The 27,730-nt window shown below is 40.4% G+C and overlaps 3 protein-coding genes across 10 annotated transcripts in view; 2 read left to right on the top strand and 1 right to left on the bottom strand.

The window, feature by feature from the left end:
- LOC109628733 (E3 ubiquitin-protein ligase RNF43) overlaps positions 1-3,408 on the top strand; it is an 81,583-nt gene extending 78,175 nt beyond the window's left edge. For both annotated transcript variants that reach the window (XM_020086052.2, XM_020086051.2), the window contains exon 9: positions 29-3,408. In XM_020086052.2, the coding sequence (XP_019941611.2) occupies positions 29-54 (26 nt within the window). In that variant the 3' untranslated portion in view covers positions 55-3,408. The remainder of the gene's footprint in view (positions 1-28) is intronic.
- Positions 3,039-12,048, bottom strand: hpda (4-hydroxyphenylpyruvate dioxygenase a). Its single transcript, XM_069510064.1, has 15 exons — positions 11,251-12,048; positions 9,691-10,004; positions 9,312-9,338; positions 8,993-9,055; positions 8,094-8,198; positions 7,957-7,999; positions 7,770-7,852; positions 6,780-6,869; positions 6,588-6,694; positions 5,921-5,998; positions 5,559-5,721; positions 5,310-5,381; positions 5,065-5,187; positions 4,862-4,978; positions 3,039-4,191 (listed from the first exon to the last, which is right to left on the bottom strand). The coding sequence occupies exons 2-15, from the start codon at positions 9,691-9,693 to the stop codon at positions 4,078-4,080; spliced, it is 1,188 nt and encodes a 395-aa protein (XP_069366165.1). The 5' UTR covers positions 9,694-10,004; positions 11,251-12,048; the 3' UTR covers positions 3,039-4,077.
- mtmr4 (myotubularin related protein 4) overlaps positions 11,451-27,730 on the top strand; it is a 37,318-nt gene continuing 21,038 nt past the window's right edge. For 2 of the 7 annotated variants that reach the window (XM_020085839.2, XM_069510056.1), the window contains exons 1-2: positions 11,451-11,588; positions 15,867-15,967. In XM_020085839.2, coding sequence (XP_019941398.2) covers positions 15,965-15,967 — 3 coding nt within the window. In that variant the 5' untranslated portion in view covers positions 11,451-11,588; positions 15,867-15,964. Of the gene's footprint in view, positions 11,589-14,712; positions 14,850-15,866; positions 15,968-21,362; positions 21,909-27,730 lie in introns of those variants that run through there. The other 5 variants (XM_069510057.1, XM_069510058.1, XM_020085838.2 and 2 more) reach the window with 5 other exon arrangements.

Raw genomic sequence — 27,730 nt, 5'->3', positions numbered from 1 at the left:
CTGACTTGAGTTGTGTCTGTGTCCCCAGGATCAGAAGAGGAGTCCGGTGTTTGACAAACTTGTTGCATCCCCATTATCACGCTGCTACACAGGAGCCAGAATGGACAAGCCTCTCGTTGGCCAATCGCTCTCATGTCTTCCACATGATTCCGCCGCAATGACTTTCTTTCAGATGACGCCCCGATGCTTCCCCCGCCAGGATTCAACGCTCGCACGCCAAAATGTGCTTTTAGCTGAGTTAGTTGGGTTATCATTAAAATGACTGGGATTAGATTTTGCTTAAGATGTTTTATATCAAAATACAGTGAATGATTTTAATATTTAGAGAGAGGGAGTCACTAGGGAAAACAGTTCATGCACCACAAAGGGGAAATAATATTTGTATTATTTTCTTTGTTTTTCTGTGTTTCTTTTCAACAGTTATTGGAACAATTGTCATTTCTATCATGACATCATAAGTTCCATGCTCTTTAGTGTCATCTAACGAATGATCCTTGCTTTGGGTGTGGAGCCTTCATGAAGTGAGACTCCACCTCTGCATCACTCACTCTATTACAACTTGATTTATCTTTGAGGTACTTAACTTTCACTTCTTCCTCTTCTTCCTTCGCTGAGTCGAGTCTCAGCTGAGAGAAGCTCTTCTCTCCAGCCTACCTCAGCACAGATTCCTAAACACGCCTCACACAGGGGGTCTTTAAAGGTACTGCTGTAGTGACTTTTCCTTTTTTTTTTTCTCACAACCATGTAGCTCCCGTAAACCCTAAACTAAAAGTTATCCTCTCGTCCAAATAGAGAGAAAGGTTGATGCTCAGCCCCTCAAACAATGAGCATTCACTGAGGTTGCTCAACCACGCATGGGCCTTGTTTTCATTATTTCAATAATGGCAGCTGTTTTTAACTTTTTTTTTTCTTTTTTTTTGTAGCCTGTAATTATTTTTTCACCTTTCAAAATGAACCGGTTTGACTGAATTATGTTGTCGTTATTACAAGCTATTGTCTGGTTTGCATCATTTCTGTCACTGACGGTTTCATCACGTGCTGTTACCCCCCCCATCTGTGCAGAGTAAACCCATCAGAAGGACAACGACATGTCCGCTGCTCAACTCATCACAATGCCCCCCCCCTCGCTGTCTTCCAGCAAGTAAAGCTCTAGAAAAATGTTCTACCTTGCAATCATAGAAAATACATAGTGATTTTACTGTATAATGATAATATTATAAGTGGAGTGAAGCCATGCTAGGTGGTCCTTACAGTCCTGAGCATCAGCTGAGTCTGTCTGCATTAGCAACAGTCTAATGAGAGCTTGCTATGCTTATCCCATGATTTCAAACTTGTAATGAGTCTAGTCTGAGAAAGTGTCTCAGGAACAAACACTGGAAAGATGGGAAGAATTCATGTTAGTTGCAGAAATTATATCCAGAATGATGAAAAATCCTGAGTCGAGGTAAATGTGCATTTCCAGTCACTTCCAGTGCTAAAACGAATATTCACCAGAAATCGAATGCAGTGTTGAGTAAAGATATTTTTACTTTAAAAAAAATATCACTTCATAAATGACAGAATCTATGTTTAGATCTTTACCAAGTCGCCCCTCTGTTCCCATTTAGCCTCTGGCAGACTGACAGATACAAAACGTTGCTCGTGCTCCAAGAAAACGACTCTGTACATTTATATTATGCAGATAAAAGTCAGCCATCATCATGCCATCAAACATGGCTCTCTTACATTTGGCTTCACCACAGACGTCTTCATGCACGCACGTACTCGACTAAATAATCTGAGATCAGAGTAAAAGGGATCTCAGCTTTATCATGGACTTTCCCTGAAGGCTCAGTGAAAATGTGAAAGGATTTTTTTTTATTTGCAGTCAGGCTGCAGATACAGTTTAGCTCAGCACAAACAGCAAACTAAAAACGCATGGGTTTTGCAATGTAACCAGTAGCACTTACTAAAGACTTCCATGTGCCTTATTCTTTGCAAACTGTTAGTAATCCTGAATCGGGAAACTCCCAACACACTAAGCTCTTACCTGTCTAACCAAAGACGCAAAATCTTCAACACAGTGGCCTTGTAACACAGTATGTGTGTGATATGCCTTTTTTTCCTGCTTCATTCCCGTCCTGAAATCTCAGAATTAAGTGTACTTTTACTGAGACGAGGGAACATGCTAAAATCGAAGTGGAAATCATTTTTGGACAATCATACAGAACTTAACGTATCCATTTTCTTAAAAATAATACCTCACTCTGAATGAATCAACTCAGCGTCCTCTAGCAAAAGTATCCCAGTTTCCTTGTTCGATATTTTTTATGCCCAAACAGTCTCTGAGATGAAAATGACTGAATTACAAGCAGCACTTTGGTTTTAGCAAATTTTACATTGGGGGGAAAAAAAGAAAAGAAAACACAAATCTACTAATATTAATTTTAAAACAATCCCAAAACCACCAGCAAAGTAAAATGAGCATCTACTGATGCTGCAGAATATCTCATGTAATTTCATTCTTGCTCTTTGCATCGTTCATGTCTTTGTTTTGTTATGTTTTGCAAAAATAATGAGCTGAAACTGCCTTTTCTAATAGAGTAAAAACAAATCCCTCCAGAGCTTTAAGGGATGTGTCAGTATATTTTGGATACTTTGTGTACAAAAACGAGAACAACAAAAACAGAAATGAAATAGTGTTGTATTTTATATATAATAGAACATTTCAATATAGTGACATGTCACTAATATATTTATTTACTAATATATTTATCCATTTTGTCCAGGTTTGAAAGAGTGGTTTCTGTATAGACTGAATGTTCCTATGTGGAAACTGACCAGTGCCATCACAGATGTATCAACCTGTCTTCATTCCAAGTATATGCAAATAAATTATTTTGAAATAAGACCTGTGTCCCATTATCTTTTCTAATGTGTTGTGTTTGGGCTCCAGTGGAATAGTTCATCCAAAGTTACTTCACACACAAGTGTCAGTCAGAGTATAAGATATAATTGGGCCATTTTATCAGACCTTGGAAGAAGAATGTTGGATATAATTTACAGAGTTTAAATGGTTTATTATAGGGTTCAATCATTCAAAGAACTTCAAAACAAATATAATATTAAAATGAAAACCTGGAAATTATCTGAATTTTTAGGATTCAAAAACATTTAAAAACACAAGAAATTATGTCGAGTCAGTCACGTCAAGTCACCTGTAGAATTTTTTTAAAAATCATGTGAAAAATTATGTAACTCAACTTACAAAACAGTGTTCACCTGTTACAAGACTCTGCCTGTACATATATATTGCAAAGTTTTACCTGCACATGGACTACAAATAGAAACTAGGGAATTGCTAAATTTGGTATGAAGATTTTTTTTTTTTTTTTTTTTAGGTATGGTCACTATTCACCACTTAAATTACCTACAGCATATTTTTCTGTATGTTGTTTTGTAAGTTTTCATATCGGTGCATATTGGACAATCAAAAGTTCATTTGCTATGTTTGTGATAGTTCAATGCCAGCTGGTAGACAAATGCATAATTTACAGGGCTGGATAAATTTCACATGTGACTTGATTAACTTGAAGCAGAGTAATTATTTGACATTAAGAGAAGTATGTTGATTTGTTCGCTTTCTGAGTGTTCAATAGGAAGATTGATACCACTCTCATGTCTGTATGATAAATACTAAGCTACTGCTAGCAGGTACCTGGTACTATCCAAATGTAAGAAAGCCCACCCACCAGCTACTCTAAAGCAGCAAGTTTTACAAGGGAAGTTGTATAAAATGATAATAAATCCTGTTTACAATACAGACACAACAGTAGGGTCATTTTTCTCAATAATTCAAAGCAGATATTATAATAAGTGTATTTTCATTAACGTCTGAAGCCTTGTTTCCCAAGCATACAGCAAGCCACAAGCATGAGTTTCTTTATTTAGCCATAGAGCATGGAATCTACTGACAGCTTTGAGCATATCTGATGGTAGTTGTCACATGAAGACTGTGTTTGATATATTGCTGGCCTTGTTGAAATGTACATCCATATCTGGCAGTCTCCGTGTGGTCTGGCAGCAGCAGGGTTAGCATCAGTACAAGGCCTTGGCCTGGCCCTGGGGTGTCAGCACAGTGAGGTTGCCCCGGGCATCCTGGTCCTTCTCAATGGCCTCAAAGAGTGACTTGAAGTTCCCTGCCCCAAAGCCCTGGAGAGAGAACAGACACACACAGATGTCTAATTACCCAGAGATCTGCCGTCTTCTGTGTCATTCCTTATGGCTCTGGGGATTCTTCTGCCAGACGCCCTTCACCACTTTGATGTTGGATCACGAACATCAGATAAATATTCTCACAGGGTTCAAACGTCCACATGGGCCCCTCCGACAGAGAGCCGCGCTCGCTGGCAGCTCGCAAAATTAATCATGTAAATTTTTTGTCGGTAATCAAAAAGATCAAGTGCTGGTGGTTGCTCTGAGAAATTCTTTGCGGCGGTTCGGATTCGGTTTCTCACTTTTTATGCATTGTCTCCACATCTGGAGGCTCGCTGAAACGCTGGAGAGTGACAAGACGTGCCTGTTCTGACAAGCAAGAATGGGCGCCGGGTGTTATAAATTGAGTGCCACAGGGTGCAACACAATCCAAAGATCCCCCTCACTGAGAAGCATGTGAGCCTTTTAATCTGTGCCTGTGATAGATTTACTGAGCTTTTACAAGTGGGCTGCTGTTGCTCTGTTCACCCTGGGTGGGAGCTTTAAACAGGTGTTCAGGCCACTATGCCTTCTTTAACAAGACCACAGGAGTTCCATGAGTGAAATGCTCAAAGATTTTCCCCCAGCTTCTCAGGTATACTTGTGGATTGCAAAACTTGTCACTTACAAAGTGGTTGTTCCGCTGAATGACCTCCAGGAAAAGGGTCGGTCTGTCCTGCACAGGCTTGGTGAAGATTTGGAGGAGATAGCCCTTGTCGTCGAAGTCAACTAGGATTTTTAGTTCCTTGAAAAGACACAGATTTTTAATACTTAAGAACATGAGCAAAAAAAAAAGGCCTGTGGATCATTACCAACTTGACACTTCCTCACCTGTAAACGGTCTAAGTCCTCCTTCACCTTGATCTTGGCGTTTCTGAGTTTCGCCCGCAGGGTTTCGTAGTACGTGTCAGGTGCTGAGAGGAACTCCATCCCTCTGGCTCGTAGGTTCACTATCTGTTTTGAGAAAGGAAAAAAAAAAGGAAAACTTGCCTCTGCTTGTAGATTTAGGGGAGGATGTGCAAAGATGAAGTCTGTGGATCAACTTTTGATGATGATTAAACGTTGGGGGGACTCACAGCTTGGATGATGTTTGACGTGTTGAGGGCGATGTGCTGAACACCTGCTCCACTGTTATAGTCCACGTATTCCTGTGCAGAGGGACATGAAATGCACTGAGGCAGAGCTGTAAACCAGGATGTGTCACAAATCCACATATGAGAACTTATTGTGCTGGGGCCCCACATGTGGACCCCTGAGGACCAGGGAACAAACTGCTGTGATAAATGTTTAATGATCTGTATTGATGAAATGAGCTGAAATCACACCTGAATCTGTGACTTCTTCTTCCCCATGGCCGGCTCATTGATGGGCATCTTGATGGTTTCCTCATAGTTGGCCACCACTATGGACCTCAGTGAACTGTACTGTGTGTGTATCTGCTTGTCGTCTATTGACCAGAACCGGTGGAACATCAGACATTTCTGATACCTGGGGTTTTGAGAACAGCAGAGTATTTGATGATAAGCTAACTGGGACTTATGTGGAAATGAATGTGTCCTCTCCTCACGCTGACCAGTGGTGTCGCGTTTGACCCTGAGACAGAGGCGGAGTGTTTGCTTGTCCCTTTGCCCCTGTGTGTCCTCCACTGGCCGTCCAATGTGTACGTGCACTCAAACAGGAGCCTTACCAGTCTGAAATTGGCACCATCTGGTCGTCTGGCTGGTTTCCCACAATGTGATCAATGAAGTTCAAACCTCCTGGTGGACTGTGAAGATAGAAAAGCACTGAGTTTTTTTTTTAAATGTTTACATTTTTACCTACAGACGTTGGGTCTAAAAACGAAAAATAACCAAATACAAGACTTTAGAAACAAAATAAAAGTCACTATTCATTCATTATTGAATCACTATTCTTTTATAACTACCCAGTGTTATACTTCCTGTCAGGTCAGCCAAATTAGACCAGTACACTAGAGGTGATAAGTAACTAAGTAAATTTACTCTACTACTAATAACAAAATCTAAAAAATACACATAGTCAAAACCAAACATATTATCAGTGAACAAATAACACAAACATGGAAACATACAGTCTTGTTTTGCGTTCGATTGATTGATTGATTGATTGATTGATTGATTACTTTTCTAGCCATGGGTGCTGGGTAAAGTAAGCCTAATATTAATTTAAAAAATATTAATATTAACCTAATATAATATTTTAATATATGAAATGTGCCAGTCGAGGAGTATTTGACATTGTAGTATTGCTACGTATACTCAAAGGTTTGTTAAACTGTTTCATTGTTTGCTACAAATTTACACTTTTTATGTGATGGTAAAATGTTATTGACTCACAGTGTGGCGGACAGAGGGTCCCTGAACAGAGGCTCTCTGTAGCCGGGCAGGAAAAGGCCTTTGTAGGGTCCAAGGTATTCAATGAGTGTGTGTGTTGTATCACCATACTGAGGACAAAACATTGACACAATAATTAATCATTTCCAGTTTCATGTGTGTATTTTCATGAGACCTGCGTCAGTCTTTACGTACCGTCTGAACCACAGCATACTTGACCCTCCCATTGCTGTCCTGCTCCACCCAGGGCTCCCTGACGACCACAGCTCCTCGCTCTTTAGCTGTCTGTCAGCACAGGGGTGTTGGGATCAGATAAGAAAAGCAGGAGCAGCTCACACACTGTGTTTCTGTGTGTAAGCTGCTCCTGGAAGCCCTCCTGTGGCTGAGGACAGAATATCTCCCTACACAGGGCAGGTTTCTGATCTGCTGCTGCTGCTGCTGCTGTAGAACTTTGCATGGAATCAGTAGTAATCCTGTTTCTTTGTGTCTGGCTGAGTCAACACAGAGAGTTTATCCAAACCTGCAATCTGACCTCGACTGAACTGATGAGTTCAAATCAACCATTGACATTAAGGCTGCACAGCATCAACATGTTTACCCCTGATACAGGGATTTAGATGTTCAACAGATAGAAAGTGCATTTATATGCAGTGAGACTCAAATCCACTACCTACACATATTACTTTATTATTACTTCTTACTTCTATTACTAATACTTTAAAGATTATATAGATACAGTATATAGATTCTGGTATAGATAATACAACATGATTTAAAAATATGTATATTATAAGATTAGCTCAAATAAGATAAGATAAGATAAGTAATCATAATCTGCCATTCTGCACAATGCAAAATATTACTTTTGAGTTTCATTGAGTCTAATACATTTCTGTACTTTTACATAAGTAAAACTTTCTCTTCTAATAGAGTATGTCTACCCTGTGGTATTGCTTGCTAGTCTTTATTTAATGAAAATACTTAAGTGCTTCTTTGTCGCTGTGTAAAAATAAACAACTGTATCAAATAGTAAGAACTGTGTCGTATATACATACAGAAAACACACTGGCCAGATGAAAATCATTTCTGCTTCTTGCAATGAAATCTCTGTCTAATTCTACTTCCTCCTGTGCAACCTCCACCAGCACATCACAGTCAAACACGGGCCCTCTGTATCATTGATACCTTGATTAAGAAGTCACAGTCCTCGACTAGGAAAGAGATGTCTTTCACTGCATCTCCGTGTTTAACAAAGTATTCTCCCATCTCTGAGAAAAGATGAAAAAACATTCAGAAACTCAGACACGGAAGTGCTTTATATATTATGAGTTAATGTTCATACAGTCTCAAGTTTTCTGATGTGAAAACTCGCCTTCATTTCCAGGATTTAGAGCAGATTCAAACACAAATATTATCTGTGAGGAGACAGGGAAGATGGCCATGTTTTAGATAAACTGTAAAATCACTTGTGAGTGTTTAGTAATTCCATTAGCACGTTTAACTGCATACCTTATCCTGTCTGATAGCATGGGACACCACCTCTCTGCTGCCAGTCTCCAGACCCTTGTAGGCGAAAGGCTCGAAGCCCATTTTATCACAGTAAAACGAGGCCGCCTGCAAAGTGATCAGACTGTCTTTAATGTGAAGAGCATTCCTCATTGAATTTAACAAAGTGAGATACACTGTCAATCAACCAGCCCTGGTTATGTGTTGTCTGAGCAAGAATGATCAAATACACCACAAGTCTGAGAAGTTGGTGGGTTTAGCTGTTCTTTCTTATTGTGTACATTTACATATTATCCATATTATGTTAAAGTGCATAAATCTGGAAGCCTGCAACTACTTCATTGTTCTAAATCTAAGATGTACATAATAAATGCAGATAGGCCTGATAATCTTATAATCTAAATTAATTGTTTTATCTGTAAATGTCAGAATGTCAGAATATCTGAGATACCTGTTATATTTAACCAGAACAACCAACACTCCTCAGTGTACTTCCATAGGACAAAGAAAGATCATTAGTTTGGGAATTTTGTTGGAAAATGTATTTTATTTATTTTTTCTTGTAGATACATTTTGATTAATTGTTTAAGCTTTTAAATGCAAACTGTGACTTATTGAGGAAACGAGCAGAAACAGAGCAAAAGAAAACTTCTAGGGGCTAAAGATAAAAAATGTGATTATTAGAATTATTATATAATTTACAAACCAAAACCTGTAGATGTTTCAGTACATATACAAATTCAATTACAACTCTTTGAATATAGTTTAAATCTAATTTTGTTTCTAAAAATTGCATTCAAATCCAACAATGAATCATTTGGCAAATTGATTTTATCTTTGATTGCACTGAGATCATGAAGATGTCACAGATGTCAGAAATGTTTTTGTGTTTGCATACTGACCTGTTTAGCATTGCCGACCCAGAAGGTGAGATGATGAAACCTGACAAACTTTCCCCTTTCAGGCTAAAAGTACAAAAGTAAAACAGGAGAAATCTGTAGTTTCATCAGTTTTTGTGTTTCAGAGGAATTCGTTCTCAAATTTCATTTTAGCTTTAGGTTTTAAATGACTTATTTATTCTTGGTGAAAGTTTCAGGCCTTCTTCTTCAAAACAATATGTGTTATACAATGTGTTTAACATGTAACTTGACAGTACCGTCAAGTTTACACATTAAACTACTTCCACGCACCAAACTCCTTCAGAAGCGGTTTTAATTTTACCTTCTCCCCTTTATCTGTGTAGCTGGTCTGAAAAGACAGAGAAGAATATAAGTCATCATAATTTCATCAGCAGGTGCTCAGACTAACCTGCAGCAGCTCGATCTAATTCTTTAATGCCAGTTCATTTGTTATTATCCATTGACAATTCAATTATGTCCTTAATTACTTGAAACAATCTAATGTCTTACATCTTTTCTTTTTTACATGTTCTTATATTACTTAAAATCTGTTCTCTTATATGAATCACATTTTAACATGTTTTTATTTGTATCTATATTGTATGTAAATCACTTTGAGCTGCACATCTCGTATGAAAGGTGCTATACAGATAAAGTTTATATTATTAGCATTATCATTATAACTTGCTGAAGTCTCTTACCATGATTAGAGATGGGCCGCAGTCCAGAGAAAGAAAAAGCGGGATCAAAATCAAAGTCTGGCCTGAGGCTCTGCAGATAAGTACTGACCTGATGTCCAGCTTTGATTGGTCCTTTGGGATCTACACCCACCTGTCCACCTCCTCGCTTCCCGCTGCACTTGACCACAGCAGTGGCCCATGTGTAGTGTTCCCTCTCATGGTTCCAGTGTCTGATCCGTCCTCAGGGCCTCATATCGCCGGAGACTCATAAACCACAGCTTAGAGAAAACATTGAAATACAGACTGTACAATAACAGCGGTTTGGAAAGTCATGCCTGAAAAACACCATATACCTCTTGTTCATAAGTGAACATGTTATACAGATCTGGTGAAGAACTTTTAATGTTTGGCAAGAGAGGCTTATTGAAGTACGGAAAGAAAATGGTGCTGGTCTGACCTGAGAGTTTTGGACTGAGCCAAACTTAAGAGGTAAAATTGTTGAGGGTACAAAATGATAGATACTCATGTCCTACATCAGATCAGACCCTCTCCAGGTTCTGACTTCCACCACCAGAGGGAGCAACACTGTCTAATATAACCACCATAAATAGAAATAGATCAGCAGCCATGCACTGTGAGGTCACTGTGTACAAGAGGAATAACTTACTTGTTGCATATGAACAGTTTGGATCGCTCCTGTAAATTGCAGGTTTTCATCATTAATCATGAATGAGTTTAATTCTTATTAAGATCCTTCAATCACGAGGATTCACACACTGGAATAATTAACTAAAAAGACTGTGAAGGCTTTGATCATAAGTTAATCAAGATCTCACACTTAGATTAACTGCAGCATAATTCAGAACCTTGCTGATTCTCCAACATAAAAGATGGATAACTTGATTCCAGGTCATAATAACATTTACATTAGGAGAGTTACACATTTTCCCTTGCTGTGCAAACATAAGCAACATGAGGGGGAGAGGTGAGCCGTGAGGTGTTGACTGGAGCTGGAGAGCATGTGAGGTCAGGTCCAGGCTGTGACAGACAAGGCTGCTGAACCGAAATAGTGTCTGGCCCCAGTGACAGTATACTGTAAACTGCACGGGCACGTCAGCTGCAATGTACACATTCAGTCCTCTGTCTGTGTGAGGGGGCAAGAACATGTGAGGGGGCAAGAACAGAGTCCTGCAGACGGGTGGTGTTGAAGTTTAATCAATAGTTTTAAATCATGGAAATTCAAAATAAGAAGTGATCAGATAATTGATTGATCGACTAACTGATTCATCTTTAATCTTATCATGTCAGAAATCCAACCTACCCCCCCCCCCCCCCCCCCCCCAGAATGTAGATATATTTGCTTATTCGACAGTTCGATGAAATATAAAAAGATGTTGGGATATAATTTCTCATGTTTGTCTGATCAGCTGTTAATGGCTTCAGACCAGTGCTCAGGGAGGTTAAGCGGTTTTTTTTATCAGCCATTCAAATCAGTTGTTTTTTAGTTACGACCTTTAAATGTCATTTTCACTTCTGTTTTGACGCTTCTCTATTTAGTCTTGTGTGAAAACCGAAACTTACTCTGGAATCGTTCACAGTGTTCCAACTCCCAGCTGACCTGATACAACTCTACGTGCGCACTGCTCAGCGTACGTGTGCGCCCAGTTTGTGCCGCGCTGTGATTTTTCATTGGTGCGCTCCAGGAGTTATCTGCCCCCTGATTGGCTGGGCTGTGGGTGTGTGCGAGCCGCTCTCTCGACTGTCGCTGACGCCCATTGGCTGGCGAGCTTTCTCCAGCGCCATTGGTCCAGATGGTTCCGTTTCCTTCCCGGCGATTGGTCGGCGCTGTAGTCATCACGCAAGAATGCGGAAGTCCCGTAGTCTACTGAGTCACCGTTGTGTCAGCTGATTCTTTCTGAGTGAGTAACTCGGTTTAAATTTTAAAATAAGCGAACTTGTGTGTGATGTATCGCTGTTGCCGTGTTCTCGGGTTGTCAGACATGTGTTGGACATCTGGACATTGAGTCGTTTTGTCGTTTCCTGTTGGAAAAAGAGCGAATTTTACACCCGAGCTCCTAATAGTGGTGCTACCCGGTAGCTAGCAAGATGCTAACGTCTGCAAACAGTGCTCTCTCTCTCTCACACACACACACACACACTCACACACTCACACTCATACACACACGCACACACACACTGTCGGTTTGTCAACGAGCCGCCACCTTACGTGGGACATGCGTGTAGTGAGGCTGTCGTGCACTTTCAGCATTTCAACACGACTGTAAACTTTGTGAGTGTTCGGGGGTTAGCACCTGTTGTGTTGTCACCTGTTATTCTCGCCTCAGAGGAGCGAGCAGTGCACAGGGAGGACGATTCAAATGGTTTTTGTTTCGATCAGAGGAATTCACCGAGGAGTTCCCCACTGCACTGCAAATCTGTGTTATTCCAGTGACAAAAGGGAACTGGTTTTGCAATAGTCCTCTCATCACAGTCTCTGCTGAGGCTTCATTTACAGCTGCTGAGTATTTCTTATCTAACAACTGGGATGCCCTCACTGTCCACACAATGTAGCTTTAGGGGGATATAAACACGAATGGCCTTAAAGTTAAGGAATCAGACATTTAATTTTACTCTCGGTGTAAATGACGTCTTGTTTAATCATTTGCACTGATAATGTGAAAATAGTGAAGCCCATCAAACATTTATGAAGCCGCCAGGTTATTTTCACTTTGTTTTATTTTGCTTATTCAACAAAGATTAACTTGCCATCACTTAAGCAGAAGTTATTGATTTAGGAGCCAGGAGCTAAAGTACAACTTCAGTTAAAAGTTGACATTGTGAGTAATTAGTGCACATGGAATACAGCTGGATTTACACATTACACATGACTGAAGCAAAACTAAATGACGAGAGAAATAGATTATGATACATTTCAAACTAATGCAGTGAATTCTACCTGTTCAGAATAATGTAGTTTGAGTTGAGTATATCCACTGTTCCATAGAGTTCATATCATAGCCTTCATGATGATCATAATGTTGAATCAACAACTCAAGATGTTTCAACATATTTGAACATTAGAACTGTCATTAAGTACGATAGGATAGAGGACAAGTGTAGGATAGGTAGGATATATTGTCCAACTGCTGTATTAGACTGCATTAGCTTTAACTGTACCTACTGAGCTGGTAAATGGGTGTTCATACCATGGCAACAAGGCACTTGCTAGATACAAGCATCCTACATATCATACCTCTGGAACCAAAATGTCTCCTGAAGTAGCTGGATACTGACAGAGATCCCTCATTTGACTGAGATTCTTAAAATGATTCAAATTTGTGACTTTTGAGGGCCAGCCCTCCTTTCAGTCTGCCACACATCTCAGCTGAGCAGACAGTGGTACAGTGCCTAGCGGAGTCTTTGTAGTAAGTTACTAACTAGTAGGTGGAATAATATGTTGCTGGAATGTTAATATACAATAAATCCAAAATTTTCTATTTGAATCATAACTCAAAACATTGCAGTGATACCACCTACTCAGGTATTGAGTCAGTAGTAGTAGCATACACTGTGGCTATGTTTCATGGAGGCATATGACTGATATTGAATGAAATGCAGCAGTCCCTATGTGCACACAGGATTTGACATGCGTGAGCATGCATATTGCATACTACTGAGGTGGGTGTGGTAGAGACCTCCTCACATTTGTATACACCAATACAGTTTTTTCAATTTCAGTTTTATTTTATTGACAAGACATTTAATTTAAAAAATCATACTGTAAATTTGACCGCACAAGCTGCAGTCTCTGGTGTGTCATTTATTTTCTCAAGCATTTCCTATAAACTGGTGTCAACTGAGAGGAAATGCTGTGGCACAGGGTAGATCACACAAGTTTTCCTTTTATTCTTTTCCATATGTATTATTTCTTCAGAATCAAAGTAGAATGATGGCAAATTTTAAGTTTTGCATAAGTGCATGTTTTCATATGAAGAAAGAGTAAATAAGGTCGACGAAATGTTGGATTATACTTTTAGAGAAAATTATTTCTTGAAAATGCACAAATTAATCTACCAATTGTGTACCTACCTAGATGGAAAAATAGCTATGCTATTTTGTAACTGCTGCCAAAACAGTATTTTGGAAAGAAATCTTTTTGCATCTTTTGAAAGAACTGATGATTTCTAATTACGTGCACTAATTGAATTGAACAAGTATTAAAATGCAAGAGTTTGTAGAGCTCTCGGCCTGTTTTGGTGTGTGGTTTTGTTATAGCACAAATGTACTGTATGGTACACAGAGTATGGTACAGCGTCACGTTTCTCTTTACCCCAGTCTCCAGCAACAGCAGGCAGCTATTCTCAGCAAACAACCTCTGATAAACCCACTGCACATTACCCACCCAGCACCATACTGCAAACAAAGCATGTGAACTTCTGACTCCTTGGGAGAGGACCTGCTATTACGTACATTTCGAAGGTTAATTTTAAGGCAATGAAAACACAATGATGTTTATACACAAAAGAAAACGTGACTAACTAGATGGCACTCACTGCAAAGGCCAAACAGTCCTCTCTTGAAACCACATTTGAATTCACCAGATCCAGATTTTATTTATTTTTTGATTTTCCCAAAAATCCTACACACACTGTTCCTTTAAAGGTTTGGTCTCCTTACTGTAAACCAGATTGTTTCTCTGCTAAATGTTTAACTTTTTAATTAAAGCTTATTCAAATCCAATTGTTACCTTATATTTGATTTTTCACTACACTTTCTCTCATTGCTTTTAATGGAACATTTAACCTTTTTTGTAAACAATTATGACTGGTTGCTTAAACGATTTCTCTATTCCTGACTGATTACCAATCATATCATCCCTTTTGATAAAATGAGTCATTCGTTTATTGTAGGTGGGTGAAATGTTCATGCCCTGTAGTATGGCCCCTTTCACTTTGAGAAGCCTGGCACTTACAGAGTGGGAGGGAAAAAGAGTAAGCAATAGAGACGGAGCCAGGCAGGAAGGGAGGGAGGGAGGGAGGGAGGTATGTCATGCAGTGGATTACAACCAGTATGTGTTTGGTAGAGAGACTTCCACTACTTTGCAAGGCATTGAGCTTTTGTTCAAGCTTAAAAGGCAGCGAGACGTTTCAGCAAAAAGTGTGATTCACCACTTTGCACAGGTAAGAGAAGGTTACATAGAAAATAATATTTTGAGAGTAATTCTTTTTTTTCTTTTTGTTGAGCTGTGTGCAAAAGGGGGTGTGTCTGAAATAAACAGTGGGGAAAGTGAGATGACAGCACTGCACAGTAAGATTTTCAGCCCAGCTTCATGTCCTTGGAAGCAGTGTTTTGCAGTATACTCAGTATAAACACAAGAGAGTAGACACTATATCTCTGTTTAGTCTTGCTGCCTGTGTGTATTTGTCACAGCCTTTGTAGTATATGCCACTCCCTCCTGACAGAGCTTGCGTACGCACAGGAAGAGAAGGCAGTGCATTATTTGTGTTGCTTTTCACACCGTAGTTATTTCATTTGGTGTTTTGTTTCGGGCTGCTCTGTGTTTCACTGTGTCTTTTATTTTGAGTGCTCAGCTACTGTGACAAATAATGATTCACATGTGTTGGAATGAATTTCAGAAACTCTTGGTCATGTCTAAGCGGATCAGGACATGGTGTGCTGAGTGTGTGAAAGGAGTTGTGGAGTTTGCCCACATCTGTTGTATATGCGTCTCCTGCTGTTATCTGTTTGGCCGCCGATAAACTGATGAGGAATGTAGAGTTTGGGTTCCCGTAAATCTGAGTTTCTCCCGTCGGGTCATGTCAGTTGATCCACTCCAAGGTTTGCAATGTGGCAACAGACTTCCTGCCTGTGCCTGCACGTCTGTCTGCAGCGCTGCATGTGTGGAGTGTTTACATTGACTTGACCTGATTTGTTGGGAGTACTTCTTGTCCCAGCCCATCTAACCATCACTATGTATACCCCCACCTTCCTCTGAGAGCTGCTGGGACTGTGGTCAGTTCTATTAAAGTGAAAAGTACATTACACATTATTTTAGTGCAAGCATTCATCGTGCATGCTGTACTTAAAACCAAGCAGGTTTGAAATCCTGCCATTTTTCACAATCACACACACTCCATCAAACACCCCCGCACTATACACACCCAGTGACTGAAGGTAGTGTGTCTTTATTTTGGCAGGAGCCATCGCTGGCACAGCAGAGCCCAGTAGACGGGAGGAGAGGGCGGGATCTGAAGAGGAGCACCCAGACAAACTGTCCACAGCACGGGCTGGCAGCATGGTGAGCCAATCACACTGCTGGGGTGGGAATTGTAGATTGCAGATTTGTGGTTGATATCAGACTAGTTGCTTTATGAAGGTGAAATGGCAAATTGGGATTTCCTCACTCTCACACAGGAAATTACACAATACTGTTACAGGCTTTAACCAAGTGCAGGGTGTTGCAATATGGTTAAGAAAAGGATAAATTTTGCAAACTTTTGTCGCTGTTACAACTTCCCACATTGTGGTTTGGGACTCCATATTAAATAAAACAATATTCCCATTTACCAATGCAGATGTTCCTTTACATACAGTAGTATGTCTATGTATCTATGACATCAAATTTGAAAAAACACTGCAGGGCTCACATTTTCAGATATTGTCACTAATTGTGAAAATGTGCGCAATTGAGAAATGGGAAATAAGAGTACATGTCTCGTTTGTGTCAGACATAACAAAAACCCAAATCTTCAATCACAGCTTCCCCTTCAGTCTGTGCTCTTAGTTAATAAATGCAGGTGAGAAAAATATGTTGGATTATGCTAGCCAAGGCTAAATTTGATTAGTCACTAACAGTGCTTTGATATCATCACAGAAACTTGGGGTTCACTTCCAAGAGATGGTATCTCCAACGTGTTCAAGCCTGCTCGGCCATGTATTTGGGTGGGAAACCAGTGAAGGATCAGGAGAGAAATTCTTCCCGTAAATTATGACGCAGTGTTTTAACTTTATTGTTGCAGAAGAAGCGACACCTATGAACATAAATATGAATTCAGCAAATTTTAAAAAGGTTAGTGCAACATTTGAGTGATTAGAAAAGAGCAGAGGAGTCAATGCTGGTTACCTATTCTTCAGGTGAGTTATTAATATCTGTCAACATTAGCGTGCTAGCCTACGATAGCCAAAATTCCTGCAGTTGGGCCCAGTTTAAGTGACAATTGACTCTCCCCAATCAGCATCGCTTTACACTTCATATGTAGTTTTCGCAGCAGGGTAACAGATTGTTTTATTCAGGACTTTGCTAGAAGGAACAGATTTTACATGTGTGACGTAGCTTCCTGCCACATATCTCTGGAATAGCTCTCTGTTATGCTGACGGTGTTTGAGTACACACCCTCCCAAGACGACCTTGACTTGAGTGTCTGACAGTACTTAATGGATAGATATCTGGAAGTCAAAGACAAAACTAAGATGTTATGAAACTTATCCATTAAATTCATCTGTGCTACTTCAAGTTGCCACATGCAATTAGTTAGAATGTGAGTATTGCTGTGGGAATGCTGAGTCTCAGATTTGTTTGTGAGACAACTGTGTAGTTGTCTAATCATGCTGCTGTCGGAGGCCAGAGGGTTATACTGTAATTATACTGAAGCTTAGCAAATATAATGTGAGAGATGGGTTATGCTCAGTTCACAACTCCACTAGCATTTCTCATGAGCCATTACAGTGACTGGATCAGTGTCTCACATATATTTGACCAAAGTGCTCCAATTGTCGATGATTATGATGTGTGTAGCCTTGTGAGGCTTCTACAATTAGGTTTTAAATGCATATTATTCTGTAATTTGAGCAAAGAATATCCAAGATATGATTTGTCTGTTCGCTCTTTCTCTCTAAACCCACAGCAAATGTACTTAAGCCCTGATAGACGGGAAGCAGTGACAAATTCCTCTTGAAACTAATGAGCTTTTATGGGACAGAAATAGGAAGTGTAACTAGAGGATGTGTGTTCCGAGGTTCTTGTGAGGTCCACAGAATGTCACGATGGCCACATGCCTAGCTCTGACTTTTTGTGAGACACATGGTCGAGCTACGGGCCTGATTAATGGCAGAGCTGAAGAACGAATTATGTGCCCACTGATGATGTTGAAGTTTTGTTGAAGTTGTTTTTTAAAAATGCATCTTTTGACTGACCCATCCTTATGTTTAGCATGTTGCATTTTGGGTATGGTTGGGTGTGGTCAGAAACCTGTACAGTACGGCCACACTCAGAACACACTGTAGACTATTTCAATCACTAGAGATCAGTAAAACCCATACGTCATGTCTAGATTTGATTGTTACTTAATCTGAGTATTCAGGTTAACGTAATCAGAAATCAGACTTTTCTCTTAATTGGTTTATTATCAGAATCTAGTCTATTGTTTATAAGATCTGCAGCTCCATTAGCAGGTCCTTTTTTAAGTTGCTCTGTGGACACAGCTAATTATACTTCTACCTGTCCTTAGCTGCTGTTGATCTAAGGGTCATTTACTCAGTTCGGATTGTCAGACATTTGCTCCTGCAGTTTGTTCCACAGGTAATATGATCTTTTTAATCCTATCTTGTGTGAAGCAGTGTTTAATTGCTTCCCAGCCTTCAGCTTCTTCGCCGAAGCAAACTGGGAAGTATTGAGTTCATTCTGTTGTCCACTCATGCTGCCATATTGTTAGCTGGATAATGGGAGCATGGAAACAGGGACAATGGGGTTGGTTTACCCTGCTCTCTGTACCCACACTGCACTGTAATACTACCTTGTAGGTGCTCTGCAGTTCATGGTGCCACCAACAACATGCAAAGATTGGTGTTTGTCTCACTGCCCCATTTGATGTCGCCTTCTTACATAAGTATTAACTCACGTGCGTGTCTGTCTGTCTGTCTGTCTGTCTGTCTGTGGAGGTGTAGTTAAAGCCAAAGGGCTTATTCCAGGTTGTTGTTAATGATTTGACTGTATCTCTTGCTTCTAGTACTGTTTGACCTTGCTCTGGTCCTGAGGTCTGGCTGTCATTGTCTGGTTCCCTGTTCCTCCTGGTAATTTTGTTGTTTTGGTCAGGGTACTGTGTGTGTCTTTTAATCAGAGCGTACCATATGTTTGAGATGTTCTGATGCTGTTAATTGACACCTTGCAGCTAATCAAATTTCACAAGAGTTAAGAAATATTGGACAGCCTGCTTTTTAATCCTTTTCATGCATCATGCATCATTCAGCACTCAGTTGCTTTAAGCTAATGGCTCAGTTGGCCACAGATAACTGTAATAAAACAAATAACATTTAACTTATGCAACCTGTGTACTGCAATCATTGCAGCATTTTCAGACACTTAAAAGATATATATGAAGATAAATAGGAAATTTGAGTAGATTTTATGGACCATTCTTAATTCCTATGTCTTATTCATATCCTACTTCTATAGTTGTGTGTTAACATGTAGGCTGACACTGTGTTGGTGACTCGCTGCCCTCCTTTCCTAAAATAAAATGTGAGACACAGGAGACCAAATCTGGTACTCACTTTTGCAGCTGGTTTGGATGAGGCTGTGCTGGGCAGGGAGGAAGGAGGAATTCAAAGCCCAGTGTTTGGACTGTGGACCCACTCATCATAGATTACAGACATACTGAAACTCCTAAAATGTCCAGGCATCTTTAGTTTTTAATGGATGACTTCTGAAAACTTGAAAAATGACAATAAACCTGAAAGAATTCCAACTTCAAACTGTTTACAGTGAGATAAAATGTCGAAGCAGGTATATTTGACAAGTTTATTCATGCATATTATGTTCCATTTAACAACAACTTTGAATAATGTTTCAAGAAAAAGACAGGTACTGAGCAATTTTCTGTCACCCAACCAAAGTTGATGAAGCACATGATCTCAATACAATGTTTCAATAATGACTAACGTGTGAACATATTTCTAAGGCTTATGTGTCAACCTGTCACAACCAGAAGAATATAAATTTAACAACTCAGGTTTTTTATTTGACATTAAAATTATTCTCAGTCAACGTCTGCTTGATTAGTCTAAGTGCATTGTATAGCAGCAGATGCTCATTTACGAGCTATTATTAAATTTAAGGTCTAGTGTGTAAGATTTAAGTTAAACTGATCTATTGGCAGAAATTAAATATAAAATAATCCTAGTGATGTTTTCACTAGTGTGTTTCATATAAATTGTACAAAATGTTGTTTGCTTTACCCCAGAATGAATACTTTATATTTCAATAGGGAGCGGGTCCTCTACAGAGGCCGCCATGTTTTTTACAGGAGTCCAAACTGGATAAACTAAACACCTTTTGAGTTTTTATGACAACTGAAGTCTACCACATGTTATTTTTCATGTTTGGAAGGGCAGGGTGAGGTGAGGGGTATTAAGCTGCAACATGAAACTTCACCACTAGATTCTACACACTGCACCTTTAAAGTAATTATGCACTTCAGTGTAATTTATTATGAATCTTGCAATATAAGGATCTCTTTTATGAAATGTAGACATCGTCATAATATGTAAGAGCAATGTGAGACTGAGGGGCACTGTTTTTTCAGTAATAAGGTAAAAACAAATATAAACGAGATAATACAGTAGGGATCATTTTGTTCCTTTGTGATTTTAGACATGTCTGTGGACATTTTCCAATGGTACAGTATCTCATTATCAAATACTTTATCAGTCCACCTTCCTGTGATATTGCAAGCACAGGCAGACATGAAGAAGTATGCCTATAGTTAAGTATATCCCCTCTCCCCCTACCCTCGGCCAACAAATCAAAATTCACCCCATAAAATATGAAATGAGGCTCTACCTCACTGAAATCACTTAATGGGACTTTCCTTAGTACAATTAATCCCATTCTAATATTGGTGTATTCTGTATCCAGCCCGTGCTGTGTCTACAACATTATACGTGTTACATAATATGGGGTCATACCCATGAGTGGCTGTCACGACTCCATCAGCGAGGAGATGGGACAAGAGGGGGAGAGGCTGCATGACACAGTATCGTATACAGGAAGATCTGCACACTGTGTACATGCAGTGACCATGCCAGATTTCAAGCACAGGACTAAGCATTTCAAATATGTACTCCATTTGTGCCAGACGGTGCCAAGAAGACACTGAAGAAGAGTTTGTGTGTAGATTGCTGTGTCATCAGAGATTTCCGCATAGAGTCACTCTCCTCAGCACCCTCCCTTATTTGTCCTCTGCAACGTAATATCCTCCTGCACTAGATCAGCTGCAGCCAGTGCAACGGGTTTGTGATGGGATACCATCCAACCCCTGGATGGAGTATTCCTCTGCTCTCTTTCTGTGGGGCTGAATTTGCTCTAGGCTGTGTTTTTGTGCTCAGCATACCTTGTACACACAGCTATAAGGACACAGTGTGTGCTTGGGTAATTGCTTCAGTAGGCTGCATTTGATGTCAGATGGTGCATGCATGGCAGTCAGAGCATCCTCTAGTTGCTAACGGTACGCTCTAAGCTTAACCACCTCATTGCTGAGGGAGAGGCATATTCATGAGGAGATGTCGGTGAAGGGTGAACAAGGAGGGAGTGGGGGAGGAGTAAGGGATGAGAGGGAGACGGGGAGAAATGTGTGCGAGCATGTGAATGTGAGAGAGGGAGGTAGATGCGCATGCAGAGGGTGGAGCTTAGAATCAGGCAGTTCCCTCTCTCTTCCTTTCTCTCCTGCTTTCCCTTCTCGCAGTTTCTCCTCATCCACTGCCTACAATTGAGAAGGAGCATCTGCAGTCATTTCATCACTTTTGCTTTCCCTCTGTAGTCCTAAATCAGCCGATCAGGTGGACTGCGGCTCTCGTTTGCACCTTGGATTATCCTTCTCTCAGCAGTGCAACAGGGGCTGTCTTCAGACACCAGCGTGCTCTCTCTCTCCTCTCCCTGGGAGTGGTGGTGGGGGGGTAGGGTGAGTTCCTGAATGAGAGCTGGGACCAGCGTGCTGTCCCATAGCACCTCTTGATAAGGGGGAACGTGCAAAAGGTGGTCAGGGGGAGGAGAGGGGTGGCAGTTAGAGGGGTACGGAGTGGACGGCGGGTGGAGAGGCTCCGGCGAGGAGAAGAATGGTTATGCCGGCTCCTCGTGCTCTGGTCGTGCTGCTGCTCCATAGGCTGTGTGTCATTCTGGCACAGCCCTGCCTCTCCTCGACATGAGAGTCGTAGGAAGGGTGTCCTGCTCCATGCTCAACTGCTTTGTAAGTCAACATGTTTTTTTGTGTTACTCTGGTTTGTGATGTTTGTGTATTAAAGTGCTCCCCCCTTACCTTGGCTTGAGTGTGTTGGCCTGCCAATCAGTGGGTGATGGGGGGGCGTAGGGGTATGGTCGACACACGTGATCGCTGCGGTTATTAAGTAACCAACACAGGCTCCACATACAGATAATTTAATTTCCTCAGAGTCCCCTCATGCGCGTGATGATGGAAAGCTACGTTATTGCCGTCATTACTCAACTGTGTTGTATGAAGGGCTCTGAGATGTGTGTATGTTGATTGGCAGGAGGAGAGAAGGGCCTATCAGGAGTATGACGTGTAAAACGTGTGCTGCTGAGAGTGAGAACACTGTTGCAGTGAAGTGTGTTCACTGCAGTGGAATACCTGCATTGAGTAGTAGTTATGCTACTGGGTTGTACATGATAGGGCAGGGATCAGGACCCTCCATCCTTAGGAGCCTTCTAGGCAATGCAGAAATACAAAAAAGCAAGACATTTTGTCCTGATAAAAGAACATAACTACTTGACTGGCATGTCCCTCGGAGTGGTCCCTCCTGGCTGTATGCCTGTCAGCTCACTGTCAGGATGAGGCATCATGATTACTGTCAAGAAAAGTAGGTGTGAAATGTCATGTATTCCAAGAGAAAAGGAAAAATGATGAAGACAAGCCAGTGTCTGCTTTGTTTGGATATGCTCACAGTGATAAAAATGCCAATCTTGAGCATCATTCCAGCTGGAAACATGCAGCTAAACTGGATGAGTTGCAAGAAAAAATGCTCTTGGATGAAGTTAACTCTGTTTGGCAGAGTTTGTGTACCCAACATGCAGCATTCACCAGACCACATTCTGAGAGACAATGTTACAAAGGCAAGTTTTGTGGTGAGCGAGCTAATAGTTAAGGAGATCAACCTTTGTTCATAAGGAGAATTTTTAAGGAGCGTTGTTGTCACTGCAGAACCAGACAAGTGACTTGTTTGTCTCTTAATACCAACTGACAAAAAAACTGAAAGACACCACAAAATGTCCTGCTTTTCTTTTTGGCTTGTAATGACACAACTAGCCATTATTTTTTATGAGGTTACTGCTGAGTCTGATGTGACCATCTTTAATATGAGACCATCTTTTCAAGCATGGGATCATCATCATAATGATCACTACCATTTTACATCAGACACCTCACCAAAGAGAAACCAAAAAATAGATGTTTGCTATCTGTGAAGTGTATTAAAGGTCCAGTGTGTAAGATTTAAGTTAAAGAGATCTATTGGCAGAAATTTAATCTAAAATGAAGTCTACCACAGGTCATTTTTCATGTTTGGAAGGGGAGGGTGAGGTGAGGGGTATTAAGCTGCAACATGAAACTTCACCACTAGATTCTACACACTGCACCTTTAAGGAGCATGTTTGCAAGTAACATTTAGCCTAAATACTTATACAGTTATTAACTGAAGGACTTAATCCATATTTAACCAATATGCCCATCTAATAAACATTTTAAATTCAATAGTTAATTAATAGTTAGTGTTAATTAATTATGTCTGGCATAATGTCACAGGACCGTACAGGAAGGGACTGGCAGTAAAAAAAAAAAGTCAGACCAAGACAAAACACACCATCCAGTGAGGTTATCGAGACATCAACTTAACTAAACTGTTATTCGCTGACATCAAACTCTGAGAAGAGAGAACATAAGTTTACCTGATTTGCTCTTCGCACAATTCACCTTCATTGTTTTTTGCTCTCCTTTGTTGACCAGAAATACTTATCCACTCATCAAAGTTGTAAACATTGACACCCACTGTGACGGGGAGGCACACCAAACTTGCATACTGAGCATTTGGAGCCATCCAGCTCTGGAAAATATGCTAGCATCGATGCAATTATACTCATGGGAAAAAATAATTGAAAAGCAATAATCATATAGGGGTATGTGCTAATTGTTGGTTCAGACAATTTAGATCCTGGTTCTCAACTGGAACTGGTTATTTATTCACATCTTTGACCATTAAGCCTTGCAACAGGCACTATGCAGATTTAGGTCAAAGAGTAGAACCCACTATGTTGACTGAGAGATTTGTTTTACATGTTATATTGCTATCTTTGACAACAATAGATTTCAGTAATATAGGCTTGACATAAGTTTCCATCACAGTTCTTCCAGAGAGCCATGTTGGTTCAGATGGTTCGTCTTCTTTATCTGGGACCAGACTTGGTCAGTCGCTACACAATTTATGATCTCTCTTTTATTTTGTCTGTAGTGCAGCTGAGTTGGCAGTTCCTCTTCTGCGTCAGAGTCTGTATAATTTAGTATCCAGGCCCTCTGTTAACTTAAGTGGACCACAGCTCTGTCAGTCTTCTCATGTGGAAGAGGGCTGCAGCATTCTGCCAAGTTCTCATCACCGTCACTATTGTTGTGATCCAACTGCAGCAAAAAGATCTTCAGTTAGTGTTCTAATATATCATGTTTATCTCCATCTGTGATATATTGTCTGAACTAAATGGAACTATAAAAAGCTTAATTGAATTGGGTAAGATTTTTCCATGACTCAGATTCTATTATACCCACCAGCTAAATTAATCAAGAGTGCAAGTACAGCCAAAAGCTCTTTTGGGTGGGGATGTGCTTCAGGCACACATGTGAGGCTGAGTGGGCTTCACCACTCTGCATGACATCACGGCAGTAACACCCGTAAGAAGTACACAGTAGGTGACACAGTCAGTGTGTTACCACATAGAGGGAGCTTTCGTGACCACAGCGTCCTGACAGAGGACTAAAGGCAGCAAAATGACAGAGCAGTTTGGATTTTAATACTGAGAAGAAGAATATTTAAATGGAAAAGTGGTGCTGAGGTGGCACTTAACACTTATGTTTCCTCATACCTCAGCGTATGAATGTTTTGTCTGAATTCTGCTTACTTGTAGAAAACCTTGGCCCTGTCCTCAACTCTCGAAGTTCAGCCTAAAATGGAACTGATCATTTACCACGCGGTGGTCTATGAAATATTAAGTTGGAGAGAGGGCAGGCAGAAAGAAATGCATTTAGAGATATCAGTCATACTCTAAAAGCTTTGATCTTGACCGATTACCTAAACTGCACTGCCTAATTTGACTCTGAGAAGAGTTGTTTTTCATCTTTCCTTCTGCCCTGTTCTTGCCTCCTCTGTTTCCATCCACCCTCATCCTTATTTGTTCTCTGCGCCACCCAGTAAATAACTGGACACATAAAAGCAGACGTATAAACTGACATATTTAGGAGGTCACCTCTGCATCATGCAGCGATTCTCTAATCTGCACAACTCTAGGACAAAGCTGCAGTGAGATTAAGTAAATAATCTGGTGAGTAAGGACGGCAAATTATTTCCTGAAGCTTTGGAGAGAAAGGGACTCTGGCTGCAAAAAGAGGTTGTTGTATCCATGGCAACCAGACACTTATCCATGAAGACTGTGCCAGTGTCTTTTTTCAGTCTCTCCACCTTTTCTACCTCTGTGTTGTCCTGCCATCTGCTTTATTCAGTTCTCCATTCACACACTTGTAGAAATAACCAGGAAAACAATTATTCACACATGTTTTCCCCAGAGAGTTAAAAAACTTTTAGTGCAGGAAACACAGAGGCCTGTGTGTTTTACATCCACATACACACTGTTTATCAGCTATGTGAGAGTCTACTCAGCTGCTGGCCAATACTCTCACTGATATGGCACGTTATCAAGACACTGTATGTGCTATCAACTGTGACATTTATATTTTGATATATGCATAGAGATGTATGCATGTGTGTGCGCATGCCTGTCAGCTCCAGCTTTTTGATTGCTGGTTGGACGGAGGTGGGGGAGGGTGCTCGGGCTCACAGCAGTGACAAAGCAAAAAACGTGTCGCACAGGACAAGCTGTACTCCATCTTTACGGGTCGGCTGGAAGTGAGAGCATTTCTCTTTTCCTTATAATCTCCTGTAAGCTGATTGTGAACACTGTGAAATGAACCAAAATTCAGAAAGCAGACGTGCTTCACTACTTGTGTTGGTTTGCAAATGTAATAACAGACTTTCTAAGCCCCGTCTTGTTTCTATGTTATCTTCCAAGCAATGCTAAAATATCAAGGTTACCAGCTTTCGAGGCTACAAGGCTTCCACCTAACACTGCCAAACTGATGTCTGTGCTTTAGTGCAGTGTTTGTGTTTTACTCTACCTGACATCCTCTGTCATAAAAACCTGTCTGCTTAACAATTGGGAATATCTTCTTTCTGATGTTTAACACTAAAACATCTATTTACGTTACTCTGTATATAGACTGTGTCTTTGTGGATTTATGGAGCAGTACAACATCCACTTATCTTTTAGTCAGCTGATTTTTGCCTTTTAAAGTACACTGTTCTAGCAGGCCTCTCAGGAGTGCAACGTCAGGAGTGCTTTATAAGAGAAGTGAGGAAAAGACGCCAAGTATCTACTAGGTAGTAGACAACAAGATGTAATGGAACTAAGAAAGTGGATGGATTATTGATTAGTGTTTGCACATGCGCATGCTCCACTCTACTTATTGGCATTGGATTTATAAGTGGAAGACACTATATTGATAGCTTCTTGAGTAAATTATAGCAGCGGTCTGGCATGCTATGGTAAACTTTATTGCCTTAAAGAAAGTAAATGACTCTGTGCCTGGATGGCAGACTGATGGCTCAGACTGCCCGGCAACAGCGTGTGAGATCCAACTGTAATGACCCAACCTTCTCACAGGATACCTTTGACAGATGGCCGCTGTCATGGCCCGCCCATTCTCAGGTAAAAATAAGTCAAATTGATGATACACAGCTGCTTCGCCAGTGGGATGCCGTCGGCTGACTCGGATCATAGGTCAAGAGATTAGGGGTGTTGCAATGCAGAGGGATTTCAGACAAGTTTACTACAAAGTTTCATTCTTCTCAGAAAAACACCAGTATTTTTGATGTAAATGCAGTATTTCAGTGGCTGTGTCATGCCGGAAACCAGCTTCCCACTCACCTTCACCTTGAGTATGTCTGTGTTTGTAAGATTTAGCAGACAGCACTAATGTAGGAGCATCTTTTTAAGGTCTTTGGAGGGACATCTTAGTTTGGCACAGCCTTGACCCCTTCCACCATGGCTGCCATCAGCACTGCCATTTATTGCAATTACTGTTGTAAAAGTAGCAGGTAGCCTGTCTTTGTGTAGTGATATACTGTGTTAATCCCCCCCCCACACACACTTACACTCCCCATAGCCATAGTAAGCCACCAGTAAGTACAAGGACAGCAGCAGCAAACTATTCTCCATTGAGCTGACCCCAAGATCTTAACACCTGTACTCTGTCCTCACTATACTTGGATTTATGACTACAGCCAATGATTATTTTTATTGTCTATTATTCATCTAAGTATTTTTGTGATTCATTAATTTGTCTATAAAAAAACTATTAATAGATTTTAGGTTCACTATCATAAAGGACATAGAAAAGCAACACTTCCTTACACTTACAAGAATTGTACCAGCTTAACTTAAGTTATATTACCATCGAGGAAAATTTATATTTTATTAATTAAACATTGTTTCGTTTTTATCACCCAGCCCTACACAGGTGGATAAATTATACTTTATTAAGGAGGTTTAATGATCCCCACACTGAAAATCAGATGGTGACATGTTGAGTTATAGAGGAGGGGCTGTAACTGTAGGGACCCATCCCCATCTGTTACCAGTCAGCCCAGTCTGTATGCTTATCATGTGGTTTAATCACAGGTTGGAGCTTATTATTATTATTATTATTATTATATCATATATTTTACTGTGTCCTTTATT

This window comes from Paralichthys olivaceus, chromosome 15 (genome assembly GCF_024713975.1).
Source record: "Paralichthys olivaceus isolate ysfri-2021 chromosome 15, ASM2471397v2, whole genome shotgun sequence".
NCBI classification, from domain to species: domain Eukaryota; kingdom Metazoa; phylum Chordata; class Actinopteri; order Pleuronectiformes; family Paralichthyidae; genus Paralichthys; species Paralichthys olivaceus.
The sequence above is the reverse complement of the archived record's forward strand: the minus strand, read 5'-3'. Positions and strand labels throughout refer to the sequence as shown.

Coding starts and splice junctions, on each gene's coding strand:
- hpda (XM_069510064.1), bottom strand. Junction 5,722..5,920: donor ATGGTGCCAATTTCAGACTG/GTAAGGCTCCTG, acceptor TCAAAACCCCAG/GTATCAGAAATGTCTGATGT. Junction 4,192..4,861: donor TTCAGCGGAACAACCACTTT/GTAAGTGACAAG, acceptor TTCTCTCTCCAG/GGCTTTGGGGCAGGGAACTT.